General features: G+C 38.9%; 4 protein-coding genes across 5 annotated transcripts; all 4 read right to left on the reverse strand.

Annotated features, from left to right (window-relative positions):
* Positions 1-2046: 2046 nt before the first annotated feature.
* On the reverse strand, positions 2047-4092 carry LOC149710038 (uncharacterized). The gene is made up of 2 exons (XM_089858670.1): positions 2670-4092; positions 2047-2583 (listed from the first exon to the last, which is right to left on the reverse strand). Exons 1-2 carry the CDS (start codon positions 3782-3784, stop codon positions 2202-2204), a joined length of 1497 nt encoding a protein of 498 aa, XP_089714796.1. The 5' UTR covers positions 3785-4092; the 3' UTR covers positions 2047-2201.
* A 2474-nt stretch (positions 4093-6566) lies between these two features.
* LOC149710039 (uncharacterized) lies at positions 6567-8755 on the reverse strand. Of its 2 annotated transcripts, none has more exons than XM_089858679.1 (2): positions 8454-8755; positions 6567-7507 (listed from the first exon to the last, which is right to left on the reverse strand). In XM_089858679.1, the coding sequence occupies exon 2, from the start codon at positions 7489-7491 to the stop codon at positions 6703-6705; it is 789 nt and encodes a 262-aa protein (XP_089714805.1). In that variant the 5' UTR covers positions 7492-7507; positions 8454-8755; the 3' UTR covers positions 6567-6702. The 2 variants fall into 2 exon arrangements, with proteins under 2 accessions (XP_089714805.1, XP_089714804.1); XM_089858678.1 differs by having other exon boundaries at positions 8447-8755.
* A 2507-nt stretch (positions 8756-11262) lies between these two features.
* LOC149710040 (uncharacterized) lies at positions 11263-21635 on the reverse strand. Its single transcript, XM_089858662.1, has 3 exons — positions 21515-21635; positions 11920-12298; positions 11263-11617 (listed from the first exon to the last, which is right to left on the reverse strand). Exons 2-3 carry the CDS (start codon positions 12296-12298, stop codon positions 11265-11267), a joined length of 732 nt encoding a protein of 243 aa, XP_089714788.1. The 5' UTR covers positions 21515-21635; the 3' UTR covers positions 11263-11264.
* Positions 12728-19947, reverse strand: LOC149710041 (uncharacterized). Its single transcript, XM_089858661.1, has 3 exons — positions 19873-19947; positions 14804-15201; positions 12728-14455 (listed from the first exon to the last, which is right to left on the reverse strand). The coding sequence occupies exons 2-3, from the start codon at positions 15116-15118 to the stop codon at positions 14018-14020; spliced, it is 753 nt and encodes a 250-aa protein (XP_089714787.1). The 5' UTR covers positions 15119-15201; positions 19873-19947; the 3' UTR covers positions 12728-14017.
* Positions 21636-22970: the final 1335 nt, after the last annotated feature.

Here is a 22970-nt window from a genome sequence, read left to right on the forward strand (position 1 = left end):
AAAACAAAAGTCCAAATAAGCAACTTCAATTTAAGGGATAGGTGGAGTAGCTCCATAAACTAAGGCATCCCTTTGAAACTCGGCTTCAACATCTTCGGGGCTTTGACCAGGTCTTCGAACTCGATAACAGGGTTTGAAGACGCACAGTATCGCCAAGTACAAGGCGTAAAAGACGATAAAGGCCATGCAAAAGATCATCATATAGTTGATCATGTACAGAATGACCCTGGGATCATTGGGTTCGTGAGGTTGATAGTAAAAGTCCATGAGACATATTCGTATTCCAACCAGTAAGGACAAACCAACTGCAGCGATGACCGTGAACTTCCAGCGACGTTTTGGGTTGCTTAATGGATTAACGGGTGTTCCGGTACTTTCTGGATTGGCCGCTTGTTTGACCAGTAGCGCTTCACGTTCCGTCTCCCTAGCAGCACGTGCTCGCGCAGTTAGGGTAGAAGCCGATTCGAGGTACTCTATCTCCACCTCAGGCTGGGCTTCAGGTGAACTGGACTTGGCTTCAGTTGATCTTTCTATTGCTGGAATAACGGCTGTCGCCATGGTGCTTTTACGTCGTACCCTACGTTAGAGATTGCTTTGATTTATTTTCGTTTGAAGATATGGCAGGCTATTTATACGCGTTCAAAACTAAGTTGTAGTCTATAAACGCCTTGGTTTTTTTGGCCAAAATTTGTATTGATACACTATTTTTTCACTCGGACCTTTGGTCGAACCAAGCTGCTCATAGACTGTAATATTTTTTTAAATTATTTATTTAATTTCCCTCTGTTTATTTTTGAATAAATAAATTATTTTATCTAAAGTAAAAAACGTACGCTATATTTTTCAAGAGCACTTACAGTTTAATTAACAAACAATTTTTATCTTTATCCGTCGTCTACTTAACATTGACCATCGGTTACGTCATAGCAGCAAGTGCAGCCGTAAAAGGCAATATATTGTCAAATTAAATAGACGGGCGATGGTCATGCTGACCATAAAAATCCCTTGAAAGTTCTCTTCCCATTCAGCGGTCGACAATATCGTAATTTCGTAAATTATCGTCTGCTTACATACCGAAATTCATAATATCAGGAATGCATACAGCTAATAGGAATCACTGCGCAGCCATTTTCACAACGTATCAAGGCGGATTTTGTTCTGTCTGACTAATTTTACCTAGCCAAGAATCTATCTCGCTGCCTGTTGCACCTTGGGTTGTTCCCAACCAATGAAATCACAGATAGACGTAGAAAATAACACGGGACATATGGTACACAATTATTCCAAGTAGCTGTGTGTATTCGTGGTAATATATCATTTGGACCGGTATTCTGCATTGTACTTCGCATAAGGGAAGACAACTTTGAAAGGAGCTCTTCCATTGGCCAGTTTTCTTTGAAAAATTCAAGATAATCTATAGGCTAGATACTAGAGTCCAAGTATGTAACATCATGGATGAAGTGCTCACTGGTGACATTATATTTTGTGTCGGGCCTTTGAATTAAGTTCCATGACATGACGTAAATGCGTGCAATTGGTGACATCATGCTTTGTACATTAAAATTTAACTATTTACCTTGATATTTTGTTTAATATCCTATAAACTGTAAATAAAAAACTTGTCTCAGCCATTAGAGATATCAAATCTCACCCTTTATTATGGAGTAGATTAATTTCGGGTAGACAATCTAATTGTTTGATTGAAACTGAACTGAACCAAAGGTGGTATTTGTTTGATATTTAGGAAAGCTTAATATTTCCGTCTAAACTCTAAAGTAGCGACTAAAGGATCCAAGAATAAGTACTTAGATCGTATATCTTTGAATTTTGAACACCGAGATATGGAAATTCCAATTCTGTGAATAATATTCATCTTTTTGGGCCCAAATACGATAAAAGTCCAAAAAATAAATTTATCTCGCCATTTAATCACTCCTAGTGGTTAAAATATGCACTAAGGCAAAGTTTCTGTGGATTTATTAGTAATGTAACACCCAAAGCCCTAAGTTTCCCTGCCGCTATGAAGAATGTTAAAATAATCTCAAATTGAAAAGTGCATAAACCAAATTTATTTCAAACACTTACTTAAAATTTAACTTACAATTATAATATAATATATATAGCACTGAGGAAAATAAACGTGTTTCGGGAAATGGTAAAACAAAGAAAATAATAATTAAGATTACAATTACTTCGCGGATCTACACTGAACCATATTGCGCACCTAATGTGGGTCTGGGGTCTGACTCTTCGACGCTCTGATATCCTCGACACCGCCTCGTGATACAGTCCTCGCAGGAGTCCTTGCAGGAGAAAAACGCCCAAGTGAGAGCTGCCCACAATAAGTAAAAGATAATCAGGCCCATGAGGACCATTTCACACATGGTGATGATCGTCACTGGTTTGTTGGCATTCTTGGTAGGAATTTTAAAATCAGACAAGATGTTTCGAACGGCCATTAGCATGACCAAGACCATGGTTGCGACAACGCAAGCCTTCCACTTAAGATCAGGGTTGAAATCGCTCTGTTTACTGTCCACGCTACTTGGACGCGAAAGAGGGTGAGGTGGGAAGAATGACCTACTGCAAGTGACAGATCAAATTGGTATGACTTATACGAATTCAATATTAGACAGTTTTGGTTTAAAAATTGAAGTTGTACAACTTACCTGTCCGAAATCGATTTCTCGGCCCAATGTCTCTGCGAGCGTCGCGACACGACCACTTCCGGTTCCGCATCTTCACTAATCCCATTGGTATCGTCGTTATTAGAGTGGTAAAAAGCTACTTGTTCTGTGCCCTCTGGGAGGTTAGGGTAAAAACGACTACGATATAGGATAGGCTCTTCCACCTTGCGCTTAGGACTGAGTTCCGGTTCCGATAACGAAAGGCTAGATGGTTTGGGCTTTCCTAGTTCACCGGTTTCTTGATGACTGAATGATTTTTTGGGGATGGCTCCGGTAGACGCGTCAGGTCTTATCGGTATAGACAACAAAACGCTTGTACTTGCACTAGCGTTATCCTTGGAGGCGTTCACACTTGCACCACTGACGTTCAAGACTTCGTAAGAAGCTGTTCCTTGGTTGGAAGGATGCCCTGCTTTTACTTCCGGATCATCAAGTTTAGCAGTAGAATGACGCAAAGGCTCGGAAGTAGACGCTACTTTTACTTCCGGCTCCTCTAGGGTAGGACTAGGTTGACGCAAAGGCTCGGAAGTGAACGCTACTTTTACTTCCGGCTCCTCTAGGGTAGGACTAGGTTGACGCAAAGGCTCGGAAGTGAACGCTACTTTTACTTCCGGCTCCTCTATGGTAGGACTAGGTTGACGCAATGGCTCTGTAGCAGGCGCTACTTTCACTTCCGGATCCTCTAGGTTAGCAGTAGGTTGACGCGATGGCTCGGAAGCAGATGCTACTTTCTCTTCAGGCTCCTCTGGGGTAGTACTAGGTTGACGCGATGGCTCGGAAGCAGACGCTACTTTCTCTTCGGGCTCCTCTGGGGTAGTACTAGGTTGACGCGATGGCTCGGAAGCAGACGCTACTTTCTCTTCGGGCTCCTCTAGGGTAGTACAAGGTTGACGCGATGGCTCGGAAGGAGGAACTACTTCTACTTCCGGCTCCTCTGGGTTAGGACTAGGTTGACGCGATGGTTCGAGTTGCGGTTCCCTAGGACTTGGAGCGGTAGGTGGCGGTGTGTTAATGACGGCTTCAGTAACTATCATATTACTGGGAATAGTGGTTTTTTCCGTTACCGGAGGCGTATTGGGATTGGCTTCGTCACTCATTGTTTTCACTTTAGTTCCTAACGCGTTGACCTTTAGAATTTCGACTGGATTTTATCTCTTGAAACTTTGAAATAATTCGTTTCATACGTGCTTATATATGGCGAATTTAAAATGATTTTAATCGACTTTATCTGACACTTCAAACTTCAAAGGCAGTAAAAAAGGGTTAAGATGTTTTTTAAGACGCGTGTTTTGCTGAACGGTGTTGCAATACGGTCAAGCCATAAGCAGACAATATAATTGTTATCCTTATTCCGTGTGGAAACGCCCCCTTGTCAGTTGGTGAAAATATAAGCCCCCTACCACGGTGACCTTTAGTAATAGATCTAATTATTTATTATCCATGGGTTTATCATAACTTCACAAGAGATGTTTCACAGAAGTTTGTCACTGGTTACAAACTGCAGCTTGTTATGAAGTGACGTAGGTCATAGATTCTCGCAAAGCGACGCCTGGTTAGGCGCTGTCCAAGGCTTAATAATGCAGACTAAATAGGAAGATGGAAGTCCTGCAAAATCAACCTAGTGTAGCCAATCAATTCTCGCTTGTCGTTCTCGAACTAGCTCGAGCTGCAAGTCTCTAACATTACGAAGTATAGGTAGAGTCAAACTTATGGAACATATCTTATGAACTTATGATTTATGTTAATGATCTCTACTCATTTAGCGTCTTAGTCTTAGGCAGACCAAAATACTCAATTTCAATTTGGTCCATTTTACCAAATAATGCTGTTGTCTTAAAAAATTAAATAACGAAGGCTGATCAAAATAATTTATTGAACTTATTTTTGGGGTTAAATAAATGTTAAAAAAAAATTCTTCCTTAACTACAACCACATTATTTAAACACAGATTTAAATTTGAAATTATTTGTAAAAGATTTAGTTAAAAACTAAGCATTATATAATTTTAAAGTGATATTAATTAAAATATAATAAAACTAGAAAAAAATTGGCAGGTAACTTGATCATATAATTTCTTCTTCTTCGTCAAAACAGGCATCTTCGCACATTTTAATCCCAATGATCGTGACGATAAATGCTAGAATCCATAGAAGGAAGCTGTACAATACGTATTTGCCCAGTGTTATCTTCATATCACTTAGGATTACGATTATTGGGCACGCTGAAAATGCTACCAATCCCAAAAATACCATAATGCAAATTTGTTTGGGTTTAGTCAAGAATCGAACAAGTCTCCGGATATTTTCATCCTCGATTATATCATCTTGGTCCTGCAGGTGTCTCTCGACTAAAAGAGGAGCTTCTTCTTGAGACATTGCGCTATTGTAATCCTTGTCAGTTTAACGCCAGACTTCACGGAATAGATGTTAAAATTTGAATCTACAAGTATTATCTTACAAATCTCGTAATGCGTTGGGAGGTTTTATACACCTGAAAACGAAGTTAATGTATGTCGAGTCGATAAGATGATCCCCCTATGACGTCAGAAGACTAGACTGTCCAGAGTAACAATTCAACTTTGGGACAGCGGCTAACTTAAGCGCCAAAAACGGTCAAGTTAGCGCAACCTTCATCAGTTATTTTTCAAAACATTTATTTCAAAAGCAATATAAGACAAAATCAAAGATCAATTTACATTTCATTATTTTTAAAAAAATCTGACAATACCCAAGAGCATTTTACAGGCATAATTATCTAAAAAAATTAATTAGTAATTAAGCCTAAATGCTGTCATAAGGTCGTCTACCATCAGTCTCCATTAAAAGTGGGTCCGATTCTTTATTGTTCTTATCCAAAGTACAAAACGTCTTGATCGTCCAGTTGGAAGAAGTAATGACATAGATAGCGATGCAAGTTAACAACAGCCCGATCAAAAACACGAATCCCACGATCATAAACATTACACCTAAGATGGCTTCTGCCTCTTCTTCCTCACTTCCGTCGTCATATTCGGACAAGTACATCATAATGAATACCCGGAAACTAACCACGAAGACCAAGATGGAGAGGCAACTAATCAAGAATTTAAAACGACGATCCTGGTAGAAGCGACAACAACCTAGAGTGGGCCTAACTCCACCTTTCTCGTTTGGAAGACTGACTGTCAAGATCGTGGTCGGAATCTTTTGCACTTCCGCTACTTGATGACAAACATCTTCCTCTTTTTCGAAAGGATTAGGGGTCAAAGGTTTTTTGGCCACCTTTTCGAAAGGGTTCGGGGTCAAAGGTTGAGTTCGGTTGTTGGAAATGTTGGAGGAGAAAGTACTGTTAACTTTGGCGACTTGCACGAAGTCTATGACTGGTCTCTTTGGTTTGGATGCAATTTCATCATGGACTGATTTTCCTCGAGAACTTTCTTCTATGTCGTCTGTTTCTTCCTCAAATGGATTGGTTGATTTCTTAATTGGTTCCGAAATCCTTCCGTAATTGCATTCTTCTTTTATGTCGTCTGCTTCGTCTTCAAACGGATTGGTTGATGGGATGATTGATTTTGAAGTGGTACCGTTATTGTTTGACATCTTGGAAGTTTCTGCCTTTTGCTAAGCCTTGGACTTTTCCAACATGTGTCTTAAAGACAAGTGTAGTTTAATTTCTAGTTTGAGGTTTCGTGGTATGTCACTTACTCCTTTGATTTTCAATTTAATAAAATTGTAAAAAATATGTTTTCATTTATTTTTAATCCATAATTTTTTTTAATTGAAATTTATTTTTCGGTGAACAATTTTTAAAAAATTACATAAGAGCAGAGCCACTAGTAGTACTTAGTAACTTAACAAGGCCCGCTTTTAAAATCACTTTCAGAGTATTTATTAATCACAATTGCAAGTATAGACTCATTTAATTCATTTAAAATTTCTTTTAAAAAATCACAATTTAAATTACATGGTAAATATTTTTTATAATTAGTTTAAAAAATACTGTGTCTGTCATATCCTTAAGGTAGACAATTTGCTTATTAGTACTTTTCAAGTGGCGCGTTGGGACCCTGTGGTCCTTGTTGGTAAGGAGGTGGGGCTTCCTGCGATGTTTCCCCGGACATGACGGGTCCTTGCGCGTAACCCTGTTGAGGATAGCCACTTGGTGCTTGATTGGGGGCCGGTGATTGGGTTCCTTGAGGGTAGGCGGAACCGTAATAGGGTTGTTGCGGTGGTGGTTGTTGTCCGTATGGGGTCGCTTGTCGACCGGAAACGATAGGTGCTGGTATAATAACCGTGGACGTTGTAGTGAAAGCTTCTGCCCTTTGTTTCTTTGCAGCTTTAACGGCAAAGATAATTCCAAGTACACCACCAATCAGGAAGACGATACCCAATGTTAGAAAGATGGGTGCCATAATACGCAATGGATTGGTGAATGATTGATTGAAGTTGTTATTGCGACTGATGGAGTCAATGTTGTTGGCTTGGACAAACATTATCAGCGACGTAATGATCAAGAAGATACCGGACGTGACAAAACCAATCAGGCATCGTCCAGCGATGACAAATCCCGCCACATTGGCGCCATTGGACACCCAGGAACCCTGTTGAGGCGTATGAAGAGTCGTGCCAATGTAAGTACCACCGGGTGGTGGTGGGGGTGGTACGTTTCCATATTGTTGTTGGGGGTACTGGTACGTTTGTTGTTGTTGTGGGTACTGAGGAGGGGCAGGAGCGTTTTGACTAGTGTTGGGATGGTGTTTGTCGTAATCTGGTATGGGTGTTGGTTGAGGTTGAACTGGGTACTGAGGTTGTTGTGACGATGCCATGACTTATGTCTCTGTTCTGAAATTTAAAGGTATGTGTTGTTAGTCACTGATTACTAATAGTACACTTTCGTAATTAAAAACGAAAGAAAAATAACAGTTGGCTTTGTTAAAGGGGAGGGGAAGTGATGTTTGTACGTCATTATAGCTTCTACATGTACATTACTAGCTCAGGAGACCCTTATCTCTATAAAAAGATATCCTAGACATTTCAGAGATTTTCTTTAATACTCTAATACAAATACTCGACACCTCGAAACTAAGATTCGTGAGGTAATTTATAACCACCAATATGGCTGCTTGAACCACTGGTAAGGCCTGGGAGGTTGTGATTTACTACTAACGGAAATAAAAGCTCTCTATACAGTCGAGTTTCGTCTAACTTTTATAAATACTTCATTTTCCAAGTCACGTGAAAAACCGACCAGCCGTAAGGGGTCTCCTTGAAAGTTTTTAAATCTCGAGCAGGAAAAGCTAAAAAAATATCTATTACACTCATAATATATTAAAAACTAAAAAGCTATAATTATAAATACAAAATTGATAAATTCTTATAATTTTAAACGTTTTTTGATAGTGTTATTAGAGTGTGGGTCGATACATTTATTTCTAAAGGTCATCAATTTTAATTTACATTAAATTTAATATACATAGACCATTTACACCAGGGGGCGGGGCTACTTCGTACTGCACTTTACCCGCCAAGTACCTTGGTCCTCCTGGTGTAAATAGTATCAATCCTCCTAGTCTGAAAACTACGTTTCACTACGCTTATCATATCTAATATTTTTAAGTGAGACAAAAATAGTTTTAATTCAAAACCAAGCATATACATTTCATCACAAGTGACTAGCCCAGGGGTTGAAATTAAAACAAGACAATACACCCATAATTTTCCCCCGGCATATAATTAATAATTATGTGAACCTAATTTAAATATAACTCAAAACAAACTTACTACTTACGCTGTTAAGCCTTGAAAGGTACTGTAAAACTCGGGTGTTATCTTTTGTTAGTGCACCGTTGGTAACCTTTTAAAAGAAGGAAAGTTCCGAGTTACAGGCAGCTTCGATGGTGTATAAACTAGAATTCTTTATCTTTTTAACAAAGCAGAAATATACGTAGCGAGCTGATAAGACCCGCGAGTCGTGTCGCCATCAAATGAAACTGTACGGGTAACGGGTGGTGTTTTATTATGTGTTTCGTTGCGTACTTTCGTTTCCTACGGCTTTGCAAACTATTTCGCAATATATGTTGCGGGTGGGTTTTAACGTCAGGTTTCAAGGATAAACAGAGCGTTGTCTGGGTCTCTGGGATGGGATAGGAAATCGTGAAGTAATGTAACAAATAAAAGTGTACCCTCTCTTTATTTACATAGCTTTCAGGCTATGATGATACATACTATTTGCACAAGGAGACTAAACTACATTTTTGTCCTCGAAGTAGCTTGGGCTCAATTATGTAAATGGTATGAATCCTCCTAGCCGGGAAACTATGTATTAATTTATTGATTTAATTAAAGCAGGGATAGATTTAATTTTAGAAGTAGGAATGGAGAACGGTTAGTATTTACTTCAGTCCGGCTCATAGACCACCCGGTATAGAGCCCCTCCCTCCAACACGTAACGAAATGTTTAAATTATCTTATTGGTTCACTTAAACTACGTTTTGATGACGTTGCTGACGGGGACGGCGAAAAATACGTAATTCCTTTTTACCTCTGTCGCTATGCCCCTCCGTCCCGTGGAAAGGGGTCCGGAACTTTGACGCTCGCCCACATTACTCTGTTCTCCATTCCTACTTCTAAAATTAAATCTATCCCTGATTAAAGTTAATGTACTCCCGCTGTTCTTTTTTGAGGAAATATTACAGTGGTGTAGAAAGACCCAAAAAAAAAAATATATTACCGTTTGTTTTTATGAAAGCAACTTAACTAGCTAAGGTACCCGGTCACGTCCGGGGGTGTTTTAATGAACTGGAAACCGGAAAGAGTTTCCTGTCTATGTAGACACCTAAACACTAAACGGTCTTTGGACCCAAACTTAATCTCCCTGATGTTATTTTTATTTTAGAAGCAACCTTTTTCTTTTACTTAAATTACAACTATCAAATTCAATAAAATTGGGGGTTATTCATAAAGCTAAATTGTTACGGGTTTATAATGGGACATTCTTGACATGCTTAAAGACTAGGGATTCGTCTCTGTCCCAACCTGGAGGAACTTAACCAAACCACTTCATAAAACCCTTCCCCTAGTGTTTCTGATATCAACCATGATACAGTTTTATCAATGTCAGAAATTAACAGGGCATTAAGGGCATCTTGCTGGGTCCGGAGTTCGACTTCGGGTTATTAGCATAGAGGTTGCGCTTAGAAGGCGTACTTCTATTTGTTACAATGTTTATGATTCGCATAATTTAAAACGGAACGATTTAGGAAGTAACAAAGTTCCTTTTTTGTAAAGTTTAAAAATAACTGAAGTTGGGAAAAACCATTTCAATTTAGGAGAAATTCTACAGTTTTATTATTTAATTTATACAATATTTTATGTACCATAATTTTAATTTAAACGGGGATTTTGTTTTTTCTTTAAAACAATATATATATTATACAATTTTAATATCTCTACAATAATTTATATATATTTATATACTTATATACTTACATATATATATATCTATTAACACTTTTAATGTAGTTTTAAAGGTAAAGTCTCAGTGATAAAGACAAGCCCTTTAAAATAACAAATTTTTATAATATTATAACCTGTTACAGGATACTTTTCACGTTTTTATCTGACGTCATATATTTTCTTTGGCACGTGATATAATTTTCATTTCAATCTTTTTTTTTTCTTTTTTAAATTTATGATTTTTGATACGCATTATGTTATTATCTTTTCAAAAATGTAATAGCAAACATTTTTTCAAAGAACCACTGAGGTTTTTAATCTTTGTGGAAGGTCACGTGTCATCAAAATTTGCATGTTTATCGTCTTAAGTTATTTTACTAAGATAAGGGTAAATTAAGGATGACTAAAATGTTTTCAGAACCCTGTGAGTGTTCTAGGGGGGAAGCAAAGATGAAATTGGTTGCAATATTCGATAAACTATGGCGCCACTAGTAAGCTAGAGAGATAAAAGTTGAGATAGAAGAGACTCAAGAGAGAGAAAATTCGATCTTGTCGAGTTAGGGAACCAACTCGACCAAGGTACAACAGGGACTCCATTCTAAAGTCCATTCTACTACCTAGGAGGAAAGATGTGAGATAAAGTCGCAATCTCCATACCTATAACGGAGCCTCTGTAGCCCCATCTAAGGAACGGTAACGAATGATCCCAGCATCCTCTGCGTTTTGGTAGGTTCGCACGTTAACGTCGACAATGCCACACTGTGTCTTAAAAATAGTAGCTAATTCATGAGAACTAGCTTAAATTTTTACATGGCACTACCCGGCAGCATTTAACAATCCCCTACCAAAAGGATAGTGGCATGCGCCAGGTACTCTGGGAGACTCATTGCCGCACATGGCCGACCAACATGACTACCCCATCATCTCTTTCCTCTAAGCTTCTACTTTATTTACTTCTGCTAATGCTAATACGTATCAAAAATCATGAATTTATATCGAACTTGTTCTAGGCATTTTCCCTGTTCAAGGGTATTTATTTATTTTCTTTTCAAATTGTTCTTTAGCATAGTAGCGAATTACTTTAGTTCTTCCCGCCTTTGACTCTATTCAATGACTCGATTCGAACGCTTTACAATTTGCCTTCCTAATTAACGCGTATTGAGGATATTTCTTCGTAAGGTGGTGGTGCATCCGGAATTGGTGTCATACCATCATTAGGGTTATTCGTGTTTGGCCCAGTGGCCCCTTGTTGGGGGTTAGGAGGCGGGCCCATTTGGTGACGTATATCGGTTGGTTGAAAGTCCTGCATTTCCATCCATTGGGGGGCGTTTGGTAGAGGCGCGAATACGAAAGACGTTCCTGGCATTCCCATGGAACCCAAGTTCTCCGTGTATACCACTCCAGGAAAGTGAGTTTGAGTTGAAACGTCCGAGGCCAGTGGTCGGCTACCATCAACTGTCATTGCCGTTCCGTCGGCGCAAACTTGAAGTACTTGTCCTGTTGAGGAAGAACTATCGTTACTTAGAATATAAAGATAGTATATGCGTTGCCTGGGTGTTTTGGGGGCCTGAAAACCAGGAGTTTCCTGTCTGAACACTAAATTGTCTTTGGTCTCAACCTTGAGAATAATAATAATAATCTAAGCTTTGACTATGAAGGGATTTCAACACTAAGCCTGTGGCTTGTTAACAGGTGGGTCCCTTTACAATGCATAGAGGGGTGATGGCTAGCTCCTATGCCACAGAAGCACTCAATCAAACATCTTTCTAAAATCTACAAGAAGATTAAACGTTGTTTACCTTTGACCTTTCCGCTATAACACTTATGTATAAGTATCTTGATGGCTATGAAAATCAGTGGTCCCAGAAAAAACGAGAACCCTTTCAAGTAGGGATCTAAAGGTAAGACGCTGATAACTATCTCAATGGCGAAGAGAATGAAGATGATGACGCATGTCCATACGATGCAACGGGCCAATCGGGAGTAACAAGTCGATTGATTGGCTCCCGAAACCGCCTGAGGATATTGGTAGATCTGTTGTATGATGTAGGGCTGCTGTCCTGGTAATGGTTGCCCATTGGGACCCGTAGTTGGACCGGCTTGGACGTAAGCGTGTCCTGGTTCGGCTGGATTGTGCGTAATAATGATTTGACGCTGAAGACCCGGACCAGACGCCATCTGGAAAAGAAAGTATTGAGATAAAGACAGATCTGCAAGCGACCTTGTTATAAATGAACCAAAAATTCATTACCAGCAACTCAGAAACCTTAATTAACACCGCTTTAGGCTTAACGTTTATGTAACAAGAATTCACCTTTGTTAAAGCATGCAGACGACAGTACAATGGTTACTAATTCACCAAAGCTCAAACTAGATTATTAATGGACCCAATTATTGTGTTCTTACTCATAAGCCTATCTTTTCTGTCAGTGTTGGGAATTTTACATGAAGCCTTAACCCCGAAAATAAAACAGTTATTAGATAAATTCCAAAGTTTTAAAGAAAAATAATCATCTGTTTTAATGGTACGGTCAAAAATCTTTTGTACAATACTGACTTACGAACCTCTGGTCAACTATAGAGGTCAAATTACAACATTATTACGGTTATTAAGTATGTTCCGGTGGGGGTTTTTGTGTGCATTTCAAAATATTTGAAGAATTGATGATAATATCGAACATTCAATATTGATTTTACTTAAAGGGATAGTAGCATACAAAATTATTATTAAATATCGAACTTTATTTAACCAAAACTATGGTTTTCAAGATTGAACGCCACTATCCCTTTATTATGTGTATATATATATATTTTTTGCAAACAATTTGGACGAGTGCGTTGCTCCCAGCTTAGGGTTCATTGTTTATATCAAACATATCCTATCACGTGAACATTTTGAATGGATAAGGTGGGGCTAACTCGCGAAATCAATACAAAAATATTGCGGTGCTTAGCGCTGATATTCTTTTATGCTTTTTTCGGGAAAAAATTGTCCTGGAAAATCGATTGAACAAATCGAAATTGTGGGTGTACTTAGTTATCAGGGCTTTGTTAAGTTTGTGTCGTACTTAAAGGGATAGTAGGGGGATAATTTCGACTGCGTAAGGTTTTGATTGTGAAAAGTTAAGCCTAATAAGTTAAGTCTTTTCATTTAAAAATTAAAAATAATTTAATAATGAATTAATAAATATGCAACGTGAGGCAGAGGCAGACCGCTCACAATGCTCTAATTTAACTGGTATATGACTATCCCTTTAATAAATAACCTCAGAATGGGTCAGGTGAGTTTAAGGTAAATGACCTGATTGGTTTGGAAACCATCGGTCATTGATAACCTAACTTCTAACTAAGATGGAATTGACCATGTCACAGTCGAAGTAATGAAAGCGAAAACGTCAGGTCCTGCGAAATAAAACGGCTACATAATGATTCCTATTGAAATAGGGCCTGTCAGTTTGTGGGTAGATCAGTGGATCTTTCCATAAAGCCCTATAGCAACGCTGTCTTGAAAATAAATCTACATTTCTGTCGACTTGCATTCATAAACCCCACGTGATAGTTTTGAACGGTCATGGTTTGTCTCTGTTTCTACAATTGCTCGAAGCCTGTGGGCTTAATTTAAACCATTGCGAGACAAGTTAAGCAACCAATTTTAAAAAAATAATTAACTACTTCAATTGGCAAATACTATAGTGCGAGTTAATAGTTAGGGTGCTATTTAAGCTACCCCTGGACTAGTTAGTATACCTTCGTAGAAAACATTTTTTTGAACTATTTAATCCATTACAATGATGGATTTGATATATTTTTGTTTTAAAATTCTTTTTGAATATTTAAGGCCTATTTCATATGTTTCTAAGACCACCGTGGGACGGTTGTTAATTGTCATTTGACGCTTCAGGCGTTGTACCGTGATTCCGAATAGGCGGGTGGTGGGGAATGAGTGCAAGTTAAGGGTCCAGCGTTATTGGCCGCTGTCCTATAAGACGGAGGACGTATTGCGGCGTAAGGCTTAGGGGATTCCGGTTCATCGGCCAAATAATGAGCGGACGGATTACTGCAGGCTAAACTTCTCTGAGGAGAAGATTTGTACGGGACGTAGATTGGGGAGGATGGTTGGTATGGTTCGGCGGCGTAACGCGTGCTGTGTAAGACGGGTTGATGATGTTGTTGGTGGTATTGATGTTGATGGTAGTTAGCCTCGTCTCTGGCTGCTCGAGCCTCATCTGGAGGTGGATTGTATATTGTAGAGACTCCGAACGAGCAAGTGCCCGTTTCAATTGGTCCCGGAAGGTCGCTGTGTCCTGATGTGTGGTAATGGACAGTTGGTTGATTCTAAGAGAGAAAGTAATTAAATCGTGTTAAATTTTGACTGGTACTTCGGGCTATTTTTAGTTGTGATATAGTTCATTTGAATTAGACTTTGTTAGTATTTGGTCTAAGCCTTTGTGTAAACATCACAGCATGCCTGCTAATCTCTAACCTAACAAGCTTCGTAGGCGCAGACATTTTAACCTGATACTGGCTGATATCTGTAGTCAATAAACCAGTAAAACCTGGACAAAGAACTTTTACCTGACTGACGCTAAGTTGGCATTTCTAACTATTATTCAACTCTCTCAATAAACATAACAATATCTTATCAAATGAACTAGCAGAACTTTAGACCTAAAAAAAACTCACGGCGTATGAGTCAACAACATCATAGTTCCCAGGCGGTCTGGGTACGGCGTGTTCATTCTTCGAGTACTTAGCGATGACTAGAAGACAGACGATGCCTCCGACTAGGAAGAAGAGTCCCACTGATAGAAAGATGATACCCATGACGCGTGGAACATTGACGGATCCATCTCGACTCTCAAACTTGGAAGCAACGGCCAAGGGAAGAATACCCATGATGCACAGACCGAAGCCGAAGAAGGCCAACTGCAGGACGCAACGTCCGCCGATCGATACGAAACCGAATCGGGAACGTGACTGCATGAGATTGCCGGGCATAAATGTCTTTCCCGGAAGGCAACACGAACTGGACAAAGACCAAAACGGTGGACTTCCTCCACCCAAGGCTACATGTACACCTGCTAGAAATATCAGCCTCGATTACTAACCCGAAAATTTGAATCAGTTTCAGTGGGGAATCTTTCGCGTGAAATGAGTCAAGCGTTTTCCCCATTCTATATAGTCTACTCCCAAAATTGTAAACCCCTTTAAACAACGACGCCCCGAAATCGTGTCGTGATTAAGGACAATTAAGAGCGTTGAGAAATTGTTTCGATGAACCGAGTGACTGGTCGGTGGAAACGTATAGCCTAACCCATGCCTACTGCGTGTTTATCCAATCGATAAGCTGCCAGAAAATAAGGAATAACAAATTTAATTTATATACAATCTGATTTTAAGTTTCAAACACCTGCTCTTGAAGTTTATAGTTATATCGTTATATAATCTAATTGAAATATGTTTTAGTCTGTGATAGCTGATTTCAGAACGTTTAGGTGGTACACGTTTTCCATTCAATTGGGTTAAAAAATGGCAACCCGACCCCGTTGAAACTATAGCCTAAACCTGGGCCTGAATTTATCCTAAACTTAGGCCTAATTTCACCCTAAACTTCAGCCTAAATTCACCCTAAACCTATGCCTAAATTCACCCAAAACAAAAGCCTAAATTCACCCGAAACTTCAGCCCAAATTCACCCTAAACTTCAGCCTAAATTCACTCAAAACTTATGCCTAAATTCACCCTAAACCTAAACCTAAATTCACCCAAAACTAAAGCGTAAATTCACCCAAAACTTCAGCCCAAATTCACGCTATACCTAAGATTAAATTCACCCTAACAAAACTCCGTTTTTGACCCTAACCTAAGATACTAAACTAAGCCTAACCTTACCTAAACTATAACACAATTCAATTAAATTGCCATCTTGTCCACACAACTCACTAAAGCTTGAGAAAATTTCAAATTTGATTTTCACAAATTTTATCAAAATCCAAAATACAGAATAGAGTACGTTAAAGAACCCTTGGAATAAAGTAGATAATAATGACACCATATTGGAAATTACATTAATCTTTAAGAATATCCATGGATATTTGAATCCTTTTTCTCGCGTACAACCTGGTGCTCACGGAAATCTAGGGTGGAATTTTTTTTAGGCGTGTCGACTTTCAGTTATTATGAGATTGGATTTGATACTATTTCTTTTTTCCCGGACGCTTACGAGGGATCATTCTCTACACGTATGGTAAAATGAACTTCCTCGCTGTAGGAGTCGAAGCGAAGGCTAGGCGTGGTTACCTTACTTAGTCCCCAATGGGAAGTATTTTAGTATAGAGGCATGATCATACAGCCGAAGAATTACTAATTTTCCCTAACCCTAACTTTCTGCTATTTTTACTTTTAAATCAGTAGAACGCGTGTGCCTTAGTCAAAATGCCTTGCCTTCATTTTTATAAGCCGACAATTTTATTTTTCAGTTTTTGAATAATTTACATGGTGAAGTGGAAATGCAACGTGAATTGTTATTGGGCTTACGAGATACATGGACGACGCCACAAGCTATACCGGTACGCCTTTGTTGGTGTTGCATTGTGCTAAGTGCGTAGCCTTGACAAAAGAAAAACAATAACGTCACCTTTATGGTTCTGAAAGCTACGTATAGTCAGAAGTCACTTGAATACCCTTAGTGTGACGTCACCCATGCTATTTGCTCATAGAACCAAAACGGTACCAAACATGGCCGCCTACTGCTAAAGCTAAGCCCGTGACGTTTTACCTAGGCACTGACGTCACAATTGAGGTAGCTCTATAGGAATCATTGTGCCTCCATATCTCTCGTGTTAGTTCCTTTCTATGCGGGTTTTGTGGGCGGGGCTTAAGTAGTATCCGTTACGTCTTATAATTCTGACGTCTTTCTAACTGTGATATCATTGGTTGGTATAGCGCGAGGTCCTAGGCGCGTGCTAGGTGCAACGTGGAGCAAGATAGATTATTCGTAATCCCGCGTTGCATTTCTACTTTGAACCTAACTCCCTTAATTAGTTTCAAATCTTTGAAATATTTTTACGAAGTCGCTAATATATGTCTAACATCATTAAGTATTAATTCATGATAAAGAAAAGAAGGAAAGAAAAAGAAACCTTCCGGAAAATGGTTGGCTTCCGAATCCGAAATCGGATTATTAAAGAGACCAATCTTTCATATTTTGTCATTTGCTTTCTCACGAAATCTTTTTTGCTGTAGTGTCCAGCGTCCAATGCTCACTGCCTTTCATTAACTGTTAAGATAATTTGGGTTATTTATAACAGTGAGGGTAGAAGGGCGACAATCTAACTAAGTAGTGTCTATCGGGTGGAATTACATTTTAACATAAGTTTATGATCATAAGACTGAAACTCTACAGCCCTTTGGGTACAGATATTACGTGCAGAGCGTAAGGCCTATTCAGAATTTAAGATTAGTCTAAAATCTTACGTCGCTTTGCTCGCTCAAATAGACACGTGTCATTTGTGTCAACGACTACGTAAACAGTTCGCGGGTTTAGTTTGAAATTTTTTAAATTTCGTCGGGCAGTGTCGAGATGGCACCACCAGGTCGTTGGTGGCTTCTCTTTAGCTATAGCTCACTCGATCATGCATTACTAACGCGTGATCGAGTGGATTACGCATTAGCAGACGATATTTACGAAAAGTTTAAGGATTCATGGCTGTGTTTGTAATTTTGAATTCGGATATTTTAGTATTCAAAAGTCTGGCTCTAAAATCGCTATAAAATGGGACTCGTTTTAAGTTGTCTGCTCTCTTGTCTGAACAGGGAAATGATGTTAGCGACCGACGGAAAGGTAAGGTCTTATTTACTCTAGTCTGAAGGGGCCTTAAGGCTTTACTTATAGGGGTGACAAACAACAACTCGAACGTTCTACCCTCTGAAAAACGCGTAGCCTACCCTCTCTTTATAGTATAGTGGCTTTTGTTTATAGCGTCGGACTAGTGGTCGTGGGTGGGAGTGGCTTTGAGCCTTATGATCGAAGACTTACGACTGGGCTCTCTCTCTAGTTTGGGTCATTCGTTACTATTTTAATAGCATGCTAGGAAGCACCGTTTATCATAGAGCAACCATGCAAAAGAGATCCCTTCTTTAGCTATTTATAACGAAAAACGTGCTTCCAAAATGAAAAGGCGTTGTTTTCAAAATGATCACTAAATCATGTGCACCCTTATTCTGTAATTTTAATATACAAAATTTTAAAAGACACGAAGTCAGACGAAAATTAAGAGGTTTCACTGAATTTTCTTTTTGGACTTTCTTGACTAGAAACGTGATGGTGTTCAAAGCGAACTGAAGATGAAATATTATATGACATCCTATTTAACACCTTAAAGTTTGGTAGAGCTGAAATAGCTTGGCCTTTGTTAGTTTCGGTTCGCCTTTTATTGGGTTTCGGTCTTAAAATTTCGATGATATTCAGTTGAGGAGAAGTAAGGTAAGATGGAGTAGTTATGATGATGGATGACGTGCTGCACTGAAACTCTCCCAGTGTACCAAGTTGCGCACGTCCCTACCCTTGGGTAGGCGATTGTTAAGTGCTGCCGCGTGGCGCCATTGTTTTTGTATGAGAAGTAGCTTCTATTTTTAAGACATAGGGGGCGACATTTACGATTCTGTACTATACGTACTAAACGCTGAGGATGCTGGGAGGACTTCGGTGCCATTCCGTAGATGGGGTACAGGGGCAATGTTATAGGCACATGGGGATTACCACTCCATACCTCTCTCCTTTTAAGGGTTAATTGGTTTGATCAAATGATCCCTGACTTTTGCTAATAGGGAATAATGATTCTTATTTGATTAAGTACTCTATCATGTTTTTAAACGCGTAAATATAAAATTCAACGAAATCTATTCAATACATAGTTTTCAAACTAGAAGGGGGTTTATACCATTTACACAAGGACTGGCTTTTGACTCCACCACGAAGTCTGGCCTCCTTGTGTAAATGGTAGGAATCCTCCTAGTCTGAAAACTATGTATTAGATCACTAAAATGATCAACATTTGGTCACTCACTCACTCACTGATCACTGTAGATCCAGAACCCTAGCTGGGTCCTAAGAATACGATGCTAAAACTATAGTTTACAATGTAACTTGATATTCTTAAATACTGAGCCTAGATGCTCACTGAGAAATATCTATCTATGATCCGCGAACGTCTCGTTGTAAATACGTTTCTAAAACTTCCCTAAATTTTCGAAACTATTCGTTTACACAGCAGCACTGCTTTATAGGTAGATATTGTTTAAATTATAATATAGTGGTAGCTCTCTTATATGTATAAGAATTCAAACCGGGTTTAATGCATATATATCATTAAATATGAAAACAGTCTACTATATTTCACTATAAAATGTAACCGGTCTAAACATCCGCACCACAACCACAATTGGGAAGTATCGAGTCTGGTCTACGCTTCCTTCTTGGTAGCTATTTAGTAAAATTAATACAGTTAACGTTTGTTTATTACGAAACGCTTCGCAATATGCAAACGTTAATATACATCTGTTCTTTCTTCCTAAAGTTTATTTACTATTCCATTCATTTTAAAAATAATCCAATGAACAAAAAACCTTGATAAAATAATTTCGCTATAACTTATCAAAAACGCTTTACTCATTTCAACGCGGAAGCCTTTAGCGTGGGTTGGTGATTTGAAATTCTTGAAATTTCAAACCGAAATAATATAAATTCTTACCTGTTATATGACGATAAGTGACATTTCGGACGGGGTTTTGTTGTACGAGATTTTTGCGACAGACCGAACCGAAACGATGTATCTTCGAAGGGGGATTTTTACACTATAACGCGCTCTTGAAAGCTGTGAAGCTCCGCCGGTGAAATCGCCCGAAAGGGGCGCGAAAAATCGACATCGCGTGTGCTGGTCAAGCCGTAAAGGTAGTATAATAGCCTGCCAGGTCTACTTTCCCGTCCGTCAGGTACCCACCCTAATGACGTCACGGGAAGGAATGGAATCACGTGACACTATTCGAGCGTGATTATATAAGATGTTTGGATCATTGTTTATGACCATGGCCTTAAACCATAAGGGCCGAAAGCCTCCGGACGATTTTTGGACCAAGTTATAGTTCTCCTTTTTGAAATGGTGTATGATACTTTGTGTGATTATATTTTAGCATAGTTTTAGCTATCGCCTATCGTGTTTTAGAATTAAAAGTTTTATGGGCCTAGTTGGGTTGGACAGTTGTGATGCTACACAGAAAAGTAACACTTTGGGTTTAACTAAGTAAAACGTGATTATTTTGACATGATAATTTTTATCAGAGAACCTGATAACTCATTTATATTTAATTGAGTATTCAAAACTAAAAGTTATAAATAGATAACCAATTATTATTTGTGATAAGTCTGGCAAAAATTAATTTTCTTTGGACAATTTTGAGTCGAAAATGTAACTTCTATGACATTGTGTCGTCCGGGCCACTGTTTTCAAGTTAAGATTGTAAGTAGTATTTTACGGGTGACCCCGTTAAATTTAATTAAGAATTGATTTCTAATTTAATTAAGGGGTCATCCCTAAAACACTTAATCAAATCATAACTCGACTTGAAACAGTGTTCCTTGTGGCAAAATGGAGATAGAAGTTACAATTTTGACTCAAATCGCCCAAAGAACATCCCTCTTAAATTATTGCAGACTTATCAGAAACACCCTGTATTTTGTAGAATTTTCGTCATCGAATCAATTACTGTTCAAACATAATATCATCTGAAGACATAATAAGCTTTTAATTTTTTCAATTGTTAATGTTCTTGATTGACATTAACGGAAGTCCATAAACGTTTTGAACACAATGACGGTGATCGACCAATATTATTTTGGTTTATCGCCTCATTGCCGTCACACTTTCCCCATGCAGCTGTGTTGTTCAGTTTGTCATGTGCAATAAAGTACAACAACTTACGTACTACTATACAGGGGCTATTACAATTAAGCCTGTAGATAGATACACAAGTGTTTACAGGACACAAACACGTAACAGAATTAACTGTCCAGAACGTACCCTAAATTCGACGACAATAACTCATTACACGTCATTAAACTGTATACGTAGCAATTAATGAACTTCCTTTATTGAGTACATGTACTAATGAAATACGTCAAAGTTCAAAACCCAATCGCGTCTATTTTAAACCAATCAATAGCCTGCATTTGCTCCACAAATAGAATACTTAAACTTCTTTTAATCCCTGTGTCTTTAGGCCTTGCCTAACATCATCATGGGTAAAAGGCGTAAGAATCTCTTAATCTCTCCATAAGGGGACGTACGTACTTTCTTCATGCACAACTTAAAATCATCGTAAATAATTAATTCTTACCTTGAGTGGCTAATCGCTGACGTCACACCGCTAACGGGGGACGATTTTGAAAGGTACTTGACCACTAGAAGGATGTCCAGTTTCTATCGTTGTCCAGGGTGAATGAAATATTAGGAAGGTTTTTTTTGTAGACGACGACAAAGATGAACTGTTAAGACTAAGCTTACCATAGACTATACGAGCGCAGTTAGCAGTTACCGGAACTTGATCTCCCGGTATTCCTCGGAAGCGAAGAGATCGAAAAGACGTACGTACTACACGTCAACCATCGATCCAAGATTGTACTATGGTGCATCTTTTCCTGCCCCCTGAATGCGTCTCTTTCCTGCAAAACGCCTAGATGTCGCTTTTAGTTATATCATATGCAAGGTGTATTTTAAATCGATGCTCAATTTTGGTGTTTATACGCTTCATTTGCTCCTGTTAAAGATTGAGGAGATATTGCTGTAGTGGAAACCCCCATACTTATAACGTTTCCTCTGAAACCCCACCTACGGAATGGCACCGAAGTCCTCCCAGCATCCTCAGCGTTTAGGTAGGGTCGTACAGTACGGAATCGTAAAGGACGACCCCTTTGTCTTAAAAATAGAAGCTAGTTCAGATACAAATACAATGGCGCTACGTGGCACCATTTAACAATCGAATAACCGAAGGGTAGGGGCGTGCGCAAGGTACACTGGAAGAGTTTCAGTGCCTCAGGTCACCCACCATCATTTCAACTCCAACTTATCACATTTCTCCCTGGTTGAAGAACGTGCTGCTGAAATTCAAGCGGCTTGTTTAAGGTCTAGGGGTCAGATACTTGGGATGAAGTCACTCAAGTCTGATTTACAAAATTTTGAACATATTTTTGAAGTATAATTTCTGGTGATTCTTTTGAAACAAAAGGATTATGGGAACAACAATTAAAGAACCTAGGTTAACGGTTAGGCCTTGGTGTGAGTGAGGAAAATTCAACAGGTGGTGGTGGTACTAGTCGTCCAATTGAATTTTATACCCCAACGTCGACTGCTTTTCAGTTAATTTCCCTTGCGCCTAGAGGCAAAGCCAGGCGGAGTTCACTACACGCGGAAGGAAACGCTAGGCGACTCGTGCTGCACTCTAGCGGTGCTTTTTGGCGCGAGGGAAATAACCCATGAAGGTGACCTACCCAGCTCCTGCGGTGTTTGCTTCTCTTACAGTGTAATTAATGGAACATAGTCTTTATCTTATTTGAATTCTTGACTCATCGTGCGTGCATGGAACCTTAAGTGCACAAAATCAAAACAGTTAATTTTAAATTAACTACGACAATAAATAGGTTATTTTGATTTTGAATGAAGATAGGCCGGTGGTAGTACATTCCAAAGTTGTTAACTTAACTCATTGTTACAGCTTCAAAGTTTTGGTAAATTGAGGGTGAAGTATTATAAAGCGCAATTTTTCTCATATACGAAAAGCAGCGCGTATCGAGGAG

This window comes from Phalangium opilio, unplaced genomic scaffold (genome assembly GCF_054372755.1).
Source record: "Phalangium opilio isolate 3A_F unplaced genomic scaffold, DU_Popi_V2 ptg000011l_1, whole genome shotgun sequence".
In the NCBI taxonomy this organism is placed as follows: domain Eukaryota; kingdom Metazoa; phylum Arthropoda; class Arachnida; order Opiliones; family Phalangiidae; genus Phalangium; species Phalangium opilio.

Bases quoted from the DNA above. Each gene is read 5' to 3' on its own strand.
- LOC149710040 (XM_089858662.1), bottom strand. From the start codon at position 12,298: ATGGCGTCTGGTCCGGGTCTTCAGCGTCAAATCATTATTACGCACAAT. The intron at 11,618-11,919 runs GTAAACAACGTT...CTTCCTCAACAG, and splicing joins TTATAGCGGAAAGGTCAAAG to GACAAGTACTTCAAGTTTGC.
- LOC149710041 (XM_089858661.1), bottom strand. From the start codon at position 15,118: ATGCCCGGCAATCTCATGCAGTCACGTTCCCGATTCGGTTTCGTATCG. The intron at 14,456-14,803 runs GTGAGTTTTTTT...TTTCTCTCTTAG, and splicing joins ATGTTGTTGACTCATACGCC to AATCAACCAACTGTCCATTA.
- LOC149710038 (XM_089858670.1), bottom strand. From the start codon at position 3,784: ATGAGTGACGAAGCCAATCCCAATACGCCTCCGGTAACGGAAAAAACC. The intron at 2,584-2,669 runs GTAAGTTGTACA...TGTCACTTGCAG, and splicing joins GAGAAATCGATTTCGGACAG to TAGGTCATTCTTCCCACCTC.
- LOC149710039 (XM_089858679.1), bottom strand. From the start codon at position 7,491: ATGGCATCGTCACAACAACCTCAGTACCCAGTTCAACCTCAACCAACA.